General features: G+C 39.0%; 1 protein-coding gene across 1 annotated transcript; it reads right to left on the bottom strand.

The window, feature by feature from the left end:
- Window positions 1-1831: 1831 nt before the first annotated feature.
- slc19a2 (solute carrier family 19 member 2) lies at window positions 1832-15082 on the bottom strand. Its single transcript, XM_053314442.1, has 6 exons — window positions 14869-15082; window positions 9497-10060; window positions 9154-9394; window positions 8655-8847; window positions 2961-3102; window positions 1832-2850 (listed from the first exon to the last, which is right to left on the bottom strand). Exons 1-6 carry the CDS (start codon window positions 14989-14991, stop codon window positions 2680-2682), a joined length of 1434 nt encoding a protein of 477 aa, XP_053170417.1. The 5' UTR covers window positions 14992-15082; the 3' UTR covers window positions 1832-2679.
- Window positions 15083-17211: the final 2129 nt, after the last annotated feature.

The raw sequence follows: 17211 nt of genomic DNA, 5'->3' as shown, positions 1-17211 counted from the left end.
TGGCCTACTCTATCTCCCTTTAACTATGCAATCTTCATTCTTGTTTATTATTATATTAATGCACTTTGAAGTCACGTTCATATTTATTTTTATTTTTATTTATTTTCTTTCTTTATTCTTTATCTCTGCACTAAATGTCACCTGATTTATATTGTTTGATGTACTGTTTTTGTGTTATGTGTGCCTTGTAAGGTGACCTTGAGTGCTTTGAAAGGCGCCTTTAAATAAAATGCATTATTATTATTTATTATTATAATTTGAAAAAAAAGTTTAGTAATGAAATAATGAACAATTAAGTAACAATTCACAAAACAAAACAACATAATTATTAAGCTGAAATATTTATTTTTGATAGTCATTGCATATCTCCTTGCAAGTGCATAAAGTCACAAATTACAAATTGCAAACATTAGGTGAGAATTCCATTGGAAAGTTGTAAATACATTCTTCAGAACACCCCACATTCTTTCCAAATTCAACCCCAATCAATCAGCATGTTGGATAAAATGTGGGGAACAATCTACTGGCCAATCTCACATATTTTGGAAATGCCCTTTCTTAAATGAATTCTGGAGAGAGATATTTGACTCACTATAAAAAATATTTGGATGTCAGCAGGGGCGCATTAACATCACTGGAGGCCCCTGGGCTACAGAACTTTATGACCCCCCTCCGCATCCCCACTACAGGACTTTATGAGTCCCCCATCCCTAAGTGGTTGACACACTATATTTTGCCTATAAAAACTCAATACAAGGTCATCTTTGGCTCTGTGCCATGTATTTGTACCATTGTATGTACCAATGTATGTACCATTAACAATGTGCTTTTCACTTTTGCAAATGAGTCAACATATACTCACCCACACACACAATTACCGTAAATTCCGGAATATAAGCCACTACTTTTTTCCCACACTTTGAACACTGCGGCTTCTACTACGGTGCGGCTAATGCATGTTTATTTTTTCGTGGGTGTTGTTGTTACGTACTTTATTATTTTTTCACGTTGCTTCATGTTTGATACATGTTGTTGTCCGACTCGTTCATAGGAGGGAACGGGAGAGTTTGCTCAGTAGGTTTTAATTCAAAGTTTTCCAATACAAGATGTAGGCTACAATGAGAGGTGCGATTGAGGTAGATTATTCCAGTAAAAGTCGGACTTAGTTTAATGACTTAGAAGACACCAAATGACTTACTTTAACGAATTTCGTTAGTTTATATAATGCAGATTTGTAAAATATTACTTTTATGAGGGTCACAGTCACAGACATTAAACTTAGCATTTGATAGTTGTGGTAGCAGCGGTGCAGCAGATGTAATGAAGTCCACGCAGCACGCTGGATGCAAACTAATATTAACCCTATAGCCTATTCATTATAATGTCCATGGACATACATGGTTGGAGTTATTTTGCCTTAATAATGATACAATAATACACAAAAATGGTCGGATTGGGAACCCATATGCATAATGTCTCCACTTTGCATTTAGTGTTGCTTGAAATGACCCTAACCCTAACCCAGGGCTCAGCTAGTGTTGCCTTTTGAAAAATCGTTGATTTCCCGGGATTCCCTGGAAAATTGGCTTCTTCTCCCTCAAGAAGGGTACACTTGCACTCACACTAGCCAAATAATCCGGACTTTAGGGGGCAAACGTGCTTGGGCATGGTACGATTGCCTAGTGCGCCCTAAATGAACAGTGTGTAGTCAGAGTAGCCGCGGGGGGGGGGGGGGGGGGTCAATCGCCGATGGACACCCCATTAGCTAGGGTTGGTCCGGCGATGCCTGACAGCCATTGCCGGACCAACCCTAGCTAATATCTCATCTCTTTCTTTCTAAAATTAGAGCATGCAGCTTTTAATCAGGTGCACTCTGTAGTCCGGAATTTACGGTACATCAGCACAATACTTCACTTAGGCTAGTAATAACTGTTCCATAGGCTATGCAACAAATCAAACATATTGCAAGCAAATAACTGATTCATCTCTGTACACATGTACTTTTGGGTGAAAAGAAGGGTTGAGTGTTTTAATATTATATTTACACATATTTATCTTTTTATTTTACATTAATGGCCTTTGGACACTAACTTTACACATCTTGTCTTTGACCCATATATATGTATGTGTGTATATATCTTAACTAATCACTTAGCAGTAATGAACATGATAATAATCTATCAATATCAAACATGGTAACAAGTTGCAAGTCAACAATGTAATAGCTTTCACGGTACTCATCAATTGTTATCAAGATTTTGGACAGTACAATACACAATCTCTGCAATTGCAGGAAGAAATAATACATAGAAAAATACAAATGTCTTTTTGGCTGGTGGCTTATGTAACAGAGGAAATGATGAACTCATTCCTAGTGTTGATTTAGTTGTTCATATCAAGTCTAAGGCATCATCTTCAATAAGAAGGAAAATGAAGATACTATGCATAGAGAAAAAAGTTGTGTGAGATACATGTTATAAGCCTTTGGCTATAAATGAAGTGCTTTGCTAAGCAAAAGGCAAAGACACAGTGAGAGACCTACAGTCATTCTACAGACAGTAGTTTTTGCCTCTACCTTCTACTTTGACACAATGAACCCCATAGGCTATGAGATTACTGAACCTCACCTTGTGAAGTCACTGTGCTCATGAACTTTACTGTGTGAGAAGCTAATAGCTATCACGATGTGCTCTCTGCAAGAGCTTGTGTCACTGATCGCAGGACAGACGGCTCTTCTGGGCTGTTGGCCAGCACCACCTGCTCAGGGTGCCTCCTTGAGGCCAGTTTGCAAAGCCCAGAAATGAGGAACACCACGGAGATGACAGCAAAGTAGCAGCCATAGATGAGGAACTGAGGGACAAAAGGAGAAAAACAACAGCTCTCAGATCTACACTGCAAGAGGAGGTGCCTCCATGGATGCTATATGTATGCAACAATGACAGGAATGGACACTTTCTCACCTGAGTGAAGACATTGAGGCCAAGGCCAGCCGAGTCCACCACCACCACAGTGAGCAGAGTCTGCAGGAGCAGAGCCATGAAAGTGTTTACTCCAAACACCAAGGCATAGCGCTGCATGTTGAGACTGGTTGCGATCTGATATCTGATGGTCATAGGGCAGAAATCATGATCAACATGAGGAATGTTCATATCAGAAGTAATCCTATAATTTATTGAGCCACTTGACAACAGAGAGGGATTAAGTATAATATTGTAAAACTTACAGGTAAACTTGCAGGCATACTGGTTAAAAAAGCTGACAAACAAATCCACTCTCTCTCTCTCTGTCTCCTTACTGTCTCAACTAAAGAATGAACACCATTGAGAAGAAAGAAAGAAGCCCACAGAGGAAGGAATGAATAATCCCCATTGATTTGAAGCCTTGGTATTTGTGTGAGCTCAGGTTTGCTTTTAGTTGAGGTGGTGTCTCACAAGTTTCAAAACAGTTTTCAGTACAAATTCAGATGCTTGTTTCTGTGTTCTTCTTGTTTCTAACAGTTAGTAATGACAGTGAGATCAGGCCCTAGGTGTTAAGACATTATAGTTACAAACTGTTGTTGCAATCTGAACAATAGTTACACAAGTTTCCCTTTTCTTTCTTCCCTTTACTCTTTAAAACTCTTAACAGCAACATTTAAACCAATGCTGAAAATACAAATATCAATCAATCAACAAAAACCAGAAAAAAAACTTCTGGAAGCTTCTCTACATCTTTCCTCTGTGGTCTGTACGTATGTAATATTATTATTCTGTATTTCTGTACTGTAATTCTACTTCTGCTACTTGTTACACAACACACTGTTTCAGAGCATTCCGTAAGTGCCAACTGCTGGCCAATCAGCCATTTATGTCCTGCTGGTTACTTCATTATAATCATTTTAGATTATAATAAAACTGTTTTGTTCAGCAAATTGTTGGGGGGGGGGGGGGGGGGGGGGGCTGAGGTTCCTCCCTTCCTTCCAGAAAAAGTAGTTTTCTTCTTTTTGAGGGTTATGTTTTATACAGATTAAGTCTTTTGTAGCAATTTTGTAATTTATGATGTTGAGCTATAAATATACATATATACTTGACTTCTCTATACTAACTGTTCCACAAACATACCGATCAGTCCAGACACAATTCTGTCCTATTAACACAATAGTTTGGTGCTTCCCAATACAAAGTGGAATAAAATCTAATTAAAATGATGGGACATTGGACTTAAGACTGTTCCAAAAACAAGGAAAATGAGAACGAGATCCCACATGAGACCGAGGCTGATTGACTGGGGGTGGAGCAGAGGACAGTGATGGACACATCTGGTTATGACGCAAGGGCTGAGACAGCAGATCACTAGAAATGCAAATAGACACACACAGCAAGCAACATCTTATCTCACCAGCCATTCAACAGAAGAAAGAATTTCTGAATTTTTTATTTAGTTTTTTGTTTTATTTGTTTTGGTTTCCACTTCCCAATGTATTCTTGTGACAAGAATTCCCCAAACAAATTCCTAATGTATGCTTATCAGTGGAGGATTCCAGACACTGTGTGGGAACTTAGCTGCAACCTTCTGATAAAGATGAGGCAGGACTCCTCGATGTCGTTTCAGTGGTTTTACTGACGAAAATATGTATTCACAAACATCACATCGGCTACTAACTGCTACAACGGCTACTTTTTCTCAACTGAACACATTTCTTCTTCTTCTGGTTTGCCCTCTGGCCTGTCGTAAAACTGACATGTAAACGAATGAGGCGCCACCTTGTGGTCTCATACTGTAACATAACACATACAATACAACTGACTCAATATATGTAATCTTACTTTTAACTGCATTTTACCATTTGAATATTAATCATCATGTAATATAATTAACGAGTAAATAAAGAACATTCTTTTCAATAATAATAATAAACTTATTTCTGAATAATAATGAATTATCTGAATTAAGGATACAACACACTGCACTCAACTCTGTCAACAACACACTGATACAGGGGTTGAGCATAGCTCAGCGGGTAGAGCACCCACCCCATGTGTAGAGACTACAGTCCTCGCTGCAGGCAACCCCGGTTTGAATCCTGCGCCGAGCATTAAAAAAATGGACCAAAGAGCCTGAAAAATATACTTAAAAAAAAAAAACACTGATACAGGAGAGCAAGACACACACACACTGACATCATGACATCACAAAGCCTCCACTGCACGGAGCAGACAGTGAGTTTGAGGAAACATGGTATAGGACAGATCAGGACAGACACACACTCAGACTAAACTGGTTATACTAGACCCATAATCAATGTGCTGTGTCAGTAACTCTGTCTAGTCTATCTTTTCACACTCTGACCCCCATGTTTCACTGGTCAAACCCAAAAATAAAGGTGGGAGGACTTGGGACCTTGGATAAAAGCATGCAATGAGGTCTCCGGGTGGGGAAAAATTTCATAAAAGACATCTCTGGAATTCCAGAGTTAAGTCAGGTACCATCATGTTTATGGGCAAAGCACAAATATGATGTAGGACTGATTAAAGGTGCCGAACCAGTTGTGATCCCACCAAAATCTTTGTACAGACCATGCAAAATCAATATCCTTGAAGCAGGAGTAATCGTTACATGTAAAAGATCTCCTGTGCGAACACCAATCTTTCCTGTAAAGAAAAATGTGGAATGTTGAGCAACCCGATAAGTGGAGATTTGTACAGGATCTGCAAGCAGTAAATGCAGCGATCCACGCGCGCAACTTACCAGCTGGTAGTACTCTTTTGCAATATGTGGATGACCTCATGATTTGCTCTCTCACACAGGAAGCCTGTGTACAAGACACACTCGCTCTCCTGAACCATCAGGCTGATAACGGTCACAAGGCCAGTTCAACTTCAGTTTGTTTCAAAACAAGTCACTTTTCTGGGTCATGTGATCACAGCAGAGGGCAAAACCCTCTCACCCGAACAAATGGAAGCAATCAAAAACATTGCACAGCCTGAAACAAAGAAACAGGTTATGAGTTTTTTAGGAATGACGTCATATTGCAGACAGTGGATCCCAAAGACAAAGTCATTACACCTGAGGCTGTAAAAGCCTTTGTGGAGTTGAAATTTGCATTACAATCTCCTCCAACATTGGGCCTTCCAAATTGCACCAAACCATTCACACAGACTGTTGAAGAACGGGGGGGGGGGGGGTACATGACTTCCATACTGACACAAGACCATGGGGGACGACAGAGACCTGTAGCCTATTTCTCATCAAGACTTGACTCGGTTGCTGCAGGACTTCCTACATGTCTAAGAGCTGTGGCAGCTGCTCAAAAAGCTGTGATAGCTTCACGTGACATTGTAGGCTATGCTGATCTCACCCTACTGGTACCACATGCTGTTTCAATGATTTTGCTTGAACAGAAAACTTCCCACCTGTCAACAGCAAGGTGGCTCAGATATAACATAATTCTGCTTGACATGCCTAGCATCACATTAAAAGATGCAATGTTCTTAACCCTGCAACTCTTCTCCCTACACCAGACGATGGACAACCACATGACTGTGTGGCAGTAATAACTGAAGCTTGTTCCTTCAGACCTGATCTGTAGGACACACCTCTGCAGAACGCTGACCTGGAACTGTTTGTGGATGGCTCAGCCTTGAGAAACTCAACAACCTGTAAAAACCAAACGGGCTTTGCTATTACAACAGTACATGACACAATTGTTGCACAGCTACTCCCCTCAAATTATTCTGCACAAGCAGCAGAATTAATTGCACTGACAGAAGCTTACAAGATTGCAGCCAACAGAACAGCCAACATATATACTGACAGTATATATGCATGGGGAGTGGTACATGATTTTGGCCACCTTTGGGCCAATAAGGATTTTTTAATGTCCACAGGCAAACCTATAGCCCATCACGCCATGGTTGCTGCACTTCTCGATGCTGTCCTCCTTCCAAAACAGGTCGCTAGGGCTGGGCGATATATCGAGTATACTCGATGTATCGCGGCTTGTTCTCTGTGGGATGTAGAAAATTACTATATCGTGAATATTCGAGTATACATTCAATTTACACGCAGTTTGTTTTTAGTCGCGGCCCGTTGAACTACAGGTTTCTCTCACTCTCTCATCTCTCCGCAGAGAGATAAAACAAGCGCACCTAGTTACGTACATCACATTCTGTTGTGCGTGCAACGTCATATGCCCGGCAGCATGTAGCAGCAGTAGCAGCGATCTCAGGTCGCGGGAGCAGCAGGTGATATGGACAATTGGAGGAGGGAGATTTAATTCCCAAAAAAAACAATTCAGGATCCATCATCTGGCGGTGGTTTGGGTACAAGAGGGAGGACGTTGAACAACAAACCGTAATATGTAAAGTATGTCATAAAAGCGTCACCACAAAAGCTGGTAGTACAACAAAGTTATATCACCATGTGTGCTTGAAACTCTGCAAGAGCACATCTCCGGCCAGTGACATATTGAAGAAAGTGCCGAAGCAACCAGCACTGACGCAATTGAGTCTAGCGTCTTCTTTTTCCAGAACAGCAATACGACTAAAACAGTCAAAAACAGAAGGAGATAACGTCCGCAGTAACACACCACACAGATATAGACATGGCCCCAGTGAGTGTGGTTAAAAGCCCGGTTTCAGAAAGATCATCGACACACTTGATATAATCTACGTAGCAGAGACAGCTCTACCTTTATATCCTAGTGGCATTATGCACAAAATGTGCACTTTAATTTAGTGTTATTTGTCATATTAGTTACATCATGCATAAAAGACACTTCATTTGTTTTGAAATGACATGTTTGTGCCACTGCTTAATAGCTGTTTAATAAATACAGTTTTGATGAATTTGTTTAGTTGTGATTTACGCTTTTGGCATGAATGTTTAAAATCAGCATATATTAATGTAGTATGAACAATGTTTTAATGTAGAATCATCATACTGGCATAATTGTATGCATCAAAGTGTTAATTCAAGGCTAGGGCAAAATATCGAGATATATATCGTGTATCGTGACATGGTTTAAAAATATCGGGATATTAGTAAAAGGCCATATCGCCCAGCCCTACAGGTCGCTATTTGCAAATGCCAAGCACACACAAATAATAATGATTTTTTTCACAGGGGAATGCCAGAGCTGATACTGCAGCCAAGGCAGCCGCACAGCTAGATAACACTAACAACAACATACAATGTCTTGCCGTTGATAACTCAACACTGACTCCACAGCTGATTTGTTGGACCTACAGGCCAAAGCCAGCCCTGAAGAGAGGATGGCTTGGGGGAAAAAAGCAGGTTGCTTTTTTTCACTACGCCATATGATTAGGTGTATGTGTGTGTCATAATCTGCTGAACATGAAACCACTTATGTTACATGAAATGCTGATTGAGTGAACATCATGTATGTTATAATCTACTGACTAACCATTGTCCTGATTGTACACACATTATGACATGACTATTGTGCTTACATTGTTCTAATGATAGAACAAGGTCATCCTTTCACAAGATAATGTATTGTATACAATATGACAATTTCCTTTGCTCTGGGCTCGCTGTGCCATCTCACGCTTGAGACAGCAAGGAGTGCGTCTGCAGATGACTGAATAAACTAGAGAAAGACAACGAACAACCTTGTGCTTCTTGATAATAAATATTGCCAGAACAGTACTTACGTGGCAAAAGTGATGAGTAACATGTATGTGGCTCTGAAGAGGATATATGAGCTGTAACACAGCCAAATGTTCTTCACTGTGTCCATGACAAATACACACAGAGCCATCAGCAGGGAAAGGACACACAGAGTCAGCTCCCCCCACACAGCCCAGCTCACTGGCAGATAGCCCGCCAGCAGAGCTGCCATAGCCCCTGCAAACCAACCAACACATGGCAGCACTATTAGCTCAAATCATATATGTCTGTAAATACAGATGCAGTTGACAAAATAATCATAACTGAACAAAGTCCATCCATTAATGAAGATGGAAATGTTGTTTACAGCTCTGGAGAAAAGTAGTAAATGGAACTCGGGTTTAGATTGTTTTGTTAAACAAATACATCTAAGATTAAGAATACAATGTTCACAATCAATTTAATAGAAAGCTATTTCTATACAAATGCTCAAGGTCATTTTTAAATCTGACCCAGTGGCAGTATGAGGAACAGATCCCTCACCCAGCAGAGTGGATAGCGTGTCTACATAGCCATTGTAGATTTCCTGGGGTGGACGAATATTCTCCCAGAGTACTTGAGCGTAGTTGAGGACCTGGAAGTATCCACAGGTGGCCAGCGCCCACCACAGTGACCAGGCCAGCAGAGGGCGACAACTGTAGCACTGCAGGAAGTCTGTAAACAACATCTGTAGCACCTCCACAAGACCACTGCTACCATTCCCTGCCGCAGAGGTCCTGGACGCCTGCATGAAAAGAAAAATGACCAATGAATAAATATGAGACATTTTAACTGGTGATATCTACCATTACCACCTTTTTCCTGAACAACGCAGCAAGCAACTCACCTCACTTGAGACATCTCGGTTGTTTAGAGGCACTTTACTCTCTGAGTCCTCTCCGTTCTCCATCAATGATCTGCTTTCTCTCTGCTGCCTCTCCTCCACCGCTTCCAAACTCTTGTGGAAAAACAAGCTCCTCTTGGGCATGGGTAGAAACCAGGGAGCAACAAACGCCACAGAGGCTGATGCTAAAGTTATGATGACAAGGTGGAGCATCTCTACTTTTGCCACAGAGAGGAGGAGCTGACCAATCAGAGAGCCAGCAGCCGATCCAAACAATGTGACACTACGGCAGTAGCTTGTCACTCTTTGGTAGTGTGTCGGCTCCACTACACTGTAGATGTAGGAGTAATAGGCCACTTCTGAGGCTGTGGCCAGCCCAAAGAAAAACTCCAGGAGTTGCATGGCCAGCATGCCCTGGGCCTTCAGGAGCATTACATAGGTAACCACTAAGCTAGTCGCCTGCAAGACCAAGACAGGCTTATAACAGAGATAGTCTGTAGCCAGGAAGATGGGGAACAGCAACACCAGGTAGGAATATGTCCATACTGGGTAGATTTCATTAACAACCTGCGGATAACAGATAAAGAGTATTTACAGTGATAAGATAAGATAGACTAAGATAATAGGAGACAATATAAAGAGTAGGGTTAGTTTAACAGAGGAACAATAAAAATGGGAATAGGAGGAATATTCCTCCTGTATTGAGATATTTACAATTTAAGTGAAAAATATACCCAAAATACTCATATTGCATAGTAGTGTAATTAATTTGTCAATTGTGAGTTAGGTCTTCTGGGAGCAGTGTTGATGGTACAGTCTGACCTGCTATTAAACTCAGAAAAAACTGAAGTTATTGTGCTTGGCCCCAAACCCCTTAATAATTATTATTACAAAAATCAGGCACATCCTGTCTCAAAATGATGCTGAAAAACTAGTCCATGCATTTGTTACTTCTAGGCTGGACTACTGTAATTCATTATTATCAGGCTGTCCTAACAAGTCTCTAAAGACTCTCCAGCTGGTCCAGAATGCAGCTGCTCGTATTCTGACAAAAACTAGAAAGAGAGATCATATTACTCCCATCTTAGCTTCACTGCATTAAAATCCTTCTCCTCACTTTCAAAACTCTTAATGGTCAGGCTCCATCATATCTTAAAGAACTGATAGTACCTTATGTACCTACTAGAAGACTGCGCTCCTAGCATGCAGGTCTACTTGTGGTTCCTAGTATCTCTAAAAGTAGAACAGGAGGTAGAGCCTTCAGCTATCAGGCTCCTCTCCTGTGGAACCATCTTCCAGATTCAGTCCGGGAGGCAGACACTCTCTCGACATTTATGAGTACGCTTAAAACTTTCTTTTTTGATAAATCTTATAGTTAGGGCTGGCCAGGCTTGTCCTGGACCAGCTCCTCTCTCTCTCTCTCTCTCTCTCTCTCTCTATTCATCCATCTATATCCATTAACATTCATGTACTATTAATGCATTCAATAACCTAAACATCTTCCCAGGAGTTGTCTGTGCTTTCTGGTCTCACAGGTAATCTGGGCCTGTAGACTTCCAGATGACAGATTCCTGTCCCGGACCTTCTAGCTTTAATGCTGATTTTCAATGTGCTTCTCTCTCTCTCAATGTTGATTTTCAATCAGCGTCTCTTTCCTATCCTTTCTCTCTCTCCTCTCTCGAATTGTTTCTTAAAATACATAAAATACATAAATACATTAAATATGTAAGGGATGGCACACGCACACCCCCCTATTGTGCATGTGTTATTGTGATAAGTGGCTGATCAAAATAGTCAGAGCTCAGACTCTACTCCTTTATTCTTCTAATTTTTATGATTGATTGAGGCTAATTTAACTGTTTGTTTCTGGTTTCCGGGTGGTGCCCCAAATTAATAACTAGAATGGATCACTCTTATTCATAATTAATAGTTATTTAGTAGGGGTGTGACGAGATCTTGTGTCGTGAGATATCGCAAGACTAAAACATGACGATATTTCTCGTCCAAGTGAATGTTGTCTCGCAAGGCTATAATTAAAGGGCGCACCAAAAAAAAAATTGCACTTCATGTCTTCTTTTTATAATGTCACGTGTGACAGGAACTGTAGTATGAAAATGCTTTGACTAGCAATGCAGATTAAACCTGCTGGTGAACTATAGAGACTCTAGATGCTTACTTAATATAGTCCAGCTTTTGTAATGTGTGCTTTGTCACTGCTTCTCTATTTGAAAGAGCTCATACCTTCATGGAAATAATCACTTCAGGGTTAACCAGAATTCCAAAAGGATCTGACCAATTCCATGACGGATTATTCTGTCTAAAGCTGCTTTTGGACCTAGGCTGACAAAACTGAAAAAACTATTGGGCTAGGTATTACAACACACCCAGACCTGTTATTATGCAGCAATCCTCAACACATTAACAGTGTTCCCTATGAGAGTTGAAGGTATAATGTGTAAACAGCACATCCAGAAATATGAAGCCTAATGTGAATATTAGTGCCTAGTTTGTTCAAGTGTAAAATGGACTTTGACTGTCACATCACAATAAGCACATCTGCACAACCCATTGTATGTTAGCCAGTGAGCATAAGCTTCCCTTTAATGCTAAAGTAAACACACAACTGCATGCTAAGAAAAATGAGTGAGCAGTACAGAGACAGAGCCACATGATGAGCATCGGTTCATGCAAGTGTTTCCTGTAATAATAATGACTCTTTCTTTATTTGTCTGAAAATCACATTTGTTTTATTACATTTGTTTACAAATCTCTCTCTTTTTTTGTACAGTATTTAAGAATCTGATTTGAAGTGAACATTTTTGACAATTATTCCTCTATTGTTTTGTTTGATTTTTGTGAAATACTGGACAGAACTTGAAGTTAGTCATTGTTGTATATGACTATAAGCTAGATTTGTTTGTGTGCAATATTTTACAGAACATGCATGGAGCACTTTGAACTTGAACTCATTGTTCTATATGACTGTAAGTTAGATTTGTTTGTGGGCAATATTTTGGTATGGTATACCAATGGTGTTTATTACTTTTATTTGCTCTTGCAGACAAATTCAATTAAATAACAGCATTTTTCCTTTAAAACATTGTGTCCATTAATATCATCCATGAGGAACAGTTAATGAGCTATAACTCAGGCAGTTAAAAATGCACATTTAAAAAAATATCATCTAATTATCGTTACCAAAATCCTCCAAGATATTGAGATATTATTTTTTGTCCATATCGCACACCACTACTGTGAGACGGTGGCAGCACAAATTAGACTATGGCAGGCCGGTACAGTCTATATAATTATAGACTGTTGTACTCTTAACTCCACTACATTTATTTGACAGCTTTAGTTACTTTTCAGATGCAGATTTGACACAATGGATAATATAACAAGCTTTTAAAATACAACACATTGTTAAAGATGACACCAGTGGTTTACAACCTTTTTGTCTTTTGACATCTTACAAAAAGCAGTGTGTAGTCAGACTCACATTTCAGATGTCCAAAAAGGGATTTTTCCCTTTAAATATTGTAGAAGCAGATACTACATGTATGTGTATCAGAAGTGAGAATGAGGAAAACACTAGTAGAGGCGAAAGGTTAGTTTAGTAGATTGCTCAACAGGCCTTACCATGTTTATTCCATCAACTCCTTGTAAGGAGTTGTTTTTCAGCATGTCTAATATTCCCAGGGAGATTTGGTCACCACCACATAAGAACAGAATAATTCCAGTAACTGAATATTAGCCTGAACATGCCAGGTCAACTTGACCTGGTGCACGCACACAATGACTCACGACACCACACGCAATCAATGGTATAAAGGGTCTGTAAGGGCCTCGGGGCTGTTTTGCTGTTCGTTGATCTATCGTCATATGGTTTCATTTGAATAAATCTTCATATGGTCCAATATTTCAGCAAAATCCAAAGATTGGAGGAAACGTGTAAGAGCTAAAACAGATTTCTGCTTCTTTCATCTCCCATTAATCATCTTACAACCCTTCATATTTACCTGTTGACCATTTTTAACTGTATATAAAGTATTGTAAACTAGCTAACTGTACATAAAGTAGTGTAAACTAGCTAACTGTGTATAAAGTAGTATAAACTAGCTAACTGTATATAAAGTAGTGTAAACTAGCTAACTGTATATAAAGTAGTATAAACTAGCTAACTGTATATAAAGTAGTATAAACTAGCTAACTGTATATAAAGTAGTATAAACTAGCTAACTGTATATAAAGTAGTGTAAACTAGCTAACTGTATATAAAGTAGTATAAACTAGCTAACTGTATATAAAGTAGTATAAACTAGCTAACTGTATATAAAGTAGTATAAACTAGCTAACTGTATATAAAGTAGTATAAACTAGCTAACTGTATATAAAGTAGTATAAACTAGCTAACTGTATATAAAGTAGTATAAACTAGCTAACTGTATATAAAGTAGTGTAAACTAGCTAACTGTATATAAAGTAGTGTAAACTAGCTAACTGTATATAAAGTAGTATAAACTAGCTAACTGTATATAAAGTAGTATAAACTAGCTAACTGTATATAAAGTAGTATAAACTAGCTAACTGTATATAAAGTGGTGTAAACTAGCTAACTGTATATAAAGTAGTGTAAACTAGCTAACTGTATATAAAGTGGTGTAAACTAGCTAACTGTATATAAAGTAGTGTAAACTAGCTAACTGTGTATAAAGTAGTATAAACTAGCTAACTGTATATAAAGTAGTATAAACTAGCTCCACCTCCAGCAGCTACAACAGTAACATGCTGCTCTAACACTGATGCTTCAGTATGATGCCATATATGATAAGAGAGGGATTAAATCACAACTTTTACTTTTACTTCATCAAGATGACAATACTTTTACCTAAGTAGGGTTTTCGTGCAGGCCTTTTTCTTGTGAAAGAATACTTTTACATTGCGGTATTGGAATTCATTAAGTAATAGGTTCTGAATTACCAACTTCTTCCGATATAGGCATTATATTGCTGAAACAGGTACTTCTTTCTGACAGCCACTCACAACTAGCAAGTCAGCTGCGACATCACGGCTTAGCGACATTGATATATTGTCTTAATATCTAACAATATGTCGTATTTTAAAAGCCCGACAAATACGAACTTACTTATTTAGAGACATAACTCTGTCGCCCTAATATATGAATCAGTGAAAGCGTAGTTAATGGTATTGCAAACTAGAAGCACAAACTGAGGATATGTCTCCTGCTAGGGAAATTCGTAAAGATGAAATAAAAAAATAACATACAAATGTAACTTATATGTTTAGTACATCAAGAGTTCAAATGTGATGCAACCAACCAACTCAGTAGCATTTAGCCCGGCAAGCTAACTCACCTGAGTCTCTGTCAGGTTCTTGTCTGGTCCCAGGAGGTAGGCAGTGAGGAAAGGCTCCGACGGACGCAGGTTAGCAAAGAAGCCGTACACACAAAGTAACAGAGTCGGGTAGAACATAGACATGTTGGACACATGCCGCGTGCCCTCCACAGTGTAGCTCAACCGCTTCTGACAGCTCCTTTCTCTGGTGCTGGTAACTGATATCACATGACCACTACCTCCCCCTGCTGGTGTGATTGTGGACCTGCAGGGTTGGCAGAGAGGAGGATCAGCAATTCACTCAGTTATTTTAAGATTTGTCATGGGAGAAGAATAAAACTGTTTTTTAATATTGTTTAGGATTGTATCTGTAGGGTGATTTTTTAGTTTATTTTACGGTATAATACCTTTGTTGCTGTTATCTAGTGTTTGTATTGAGTTGTTTCTTAGCTGAGGGCCTAGAGTGAATTTGTTTCTTCTGCTAAAGAACATACACAGTGTAGATGTAGTTTTAATTTGTAGGGCAAGGTCTGAAGTGGGGAATATGTTCATGCGCTGCGTTGATATTTTAATTTTAAGTGAGGACTGACAGCTTTTTTTAAAATACAAATTTGGTTAAAATGTTATGAATATACTACAGTATTCTGTGTTGCACTTATACTAGAGATTTTATTGGTTAGCCACACAACAAACAGTAGCCTGCTTCATTCATTGAATGTACCTATGTTGGCATCAACACACCATTTCTTTTAAACCGTCATCTGTTTGTATTTGTTGATGAGAAGTATTTCACTGTATGCTCTAAACTAAAGCCTAAACTTGAGATATTAAAACACTGTTAGAATTCACACACTAACATCTCTGGTAAGTTATTAGACTTAATTTCAGCACCATTCACTGTTAAACCAAAACCCTCATCAAAGGGCCAAACATTTTAGCTGGAGGGCCAGACTTGGCTCACAGGCCACTATTTACCAACCGCTGAACTAAACTATAATTATTAACAATACTAATAATTACTAACTATTAGAGCAAGATGTGTTTTTTCCCCAGAAAATAAGATATTTTTATTTTGCTTGATAATACTGTTTGGTTGTTTACTAAAATGTACACACACAGCACTTTATTAGGAACACCTGTGCAATCTAAATGGACTGCATTTATTTATATTTCTTGTCGTCTGACCACTCAGAGTGCTTTACAACATTCACACACACACGTTCATTTGCTGACAACAGCAAACACTTTGACATGTGGACTGGAGGAGCCAAGAATCAAACCACCAATATTCTTACAACAGTAACAAATTTTCAGTTTTTGCTGACTTTGTCAGAAAGGTGTAATTCTACTTTATTAATGAGGTAATAGTGGGTGGTGGTACACTGGAGTGTTTTATATTGAAAAGTCTGCCAGATTCTCTCTCTCTCTCTCTTTCTCTCTCTCATAAGAAACAAGTAGAAATGTGTTTGCAATATTTCAGAAACTTTATTGATGAATGTACATCACTGGTAACTGTGTAACTTACATCAGGAGACTGGACCAACAGGCAGCACAGAGAGAATGTTGTCCAACAAACAGACAACACAGAAAGAAAAGTGGAAATTACTGAAGCCATTACTATATTTAGTTCACTATGATGGGTCGAATATAGTTTATAATCCACAATCTCATTGAAGGACTTCTTGAAGTGCACTGAGAGGACTGTGACAAGTCCTTACACATTGTAGTTAGTGACACATCACTGAAAGAAGCAACACTGACAAAGAAGAAAGAGCATGGTGAAGTGTACTTCAAGAGTCCAAAACTGAATCAAAACCGAAAAAACTAATTGTCCAACCACAAAGACCATGGGTGAATGAATAGACCTGACCATCAACACATTCAGAGAATGAAGTATTAAGACAAACTGGTATAAAGAGCTGATTTAGAGTGAGCTTAGCCATGACTCTTGCAATGTGCATTTGCATGGAACCAGAAAGTATCACTGAGTGAAGCATATCAATGCTGTTGTCAGGTAGAGTATTCAGGCTGCTGATGAGACTCCAAATTACAAATATAACATATTTTCTTAATTACAAGACAAAAGGAAGGTGATGTTAGTAAGAAAACCTCAGTGGTCAACTAGCTGATGTCTAGATCCACAGTACTGAAACATTTTCCTCTGAATGTTACTTATAATTGCACAAGATGATGATGTGCATAAATAGCTGACACTGACCATATTCTCCAGTGAATGTACAGACCATTTTACATACAGTACATGTGGACAGTTTTGAAGTTTTTACTTATACTTACTTGTTCAGCATGATGTCACTGTTAGACTGTATGCCAGGCAATTAAGTCACTGATTGGCTTACTAATCAA

This window comes from Scomber japonicus, chromosome 24 (assembly GCF_027409825.1).
Source record: "Scomber japonicus isolate fScoJap1 chromosome 24, fScoJap1.pri, whole genome shotgun sequence".
In the NCBI taxonomy this organism is placed as follows: Eukaryota; Metazoa; Chordata; class Actinopteri; order Scombriformes; family Scombridae; genus Scomber; species Scomber japonicus.
The sequence above is the reverse complement of the archived record's forward strand: the minus strand, read 5'-3'. Positions and strand labels throughout refer to the sequence as shown.

What these genes read in the sequence shown, in the direction of transcription:
- slc19a2 (XM_053314442.1), bottom strand. Translation starts at nt 14,991, where the DNA reads ATGTCTATGTTCTACCCGACTCTGTTACTTTGTGTGTACGGCTTCTTT. An exon ending in CACGCTATCCACTCTGCTGG is followed by an intron (nt 8,848 to 9,153) that starts GTGAGGGATCTG and finishes GTTGGTTTGCAG; the next exon opens with GGGCTATGGCAGCTCTGCTG. An exon ending in GCCTCAATGTCTTCACTCAG is followed by an intron (nt 2,851 to 2,960) that starts GTGAGAAAGTGT and finishes TTTGTCCCTCAG; the next exon opens with TTCCTCATCTATGGCTGCTA.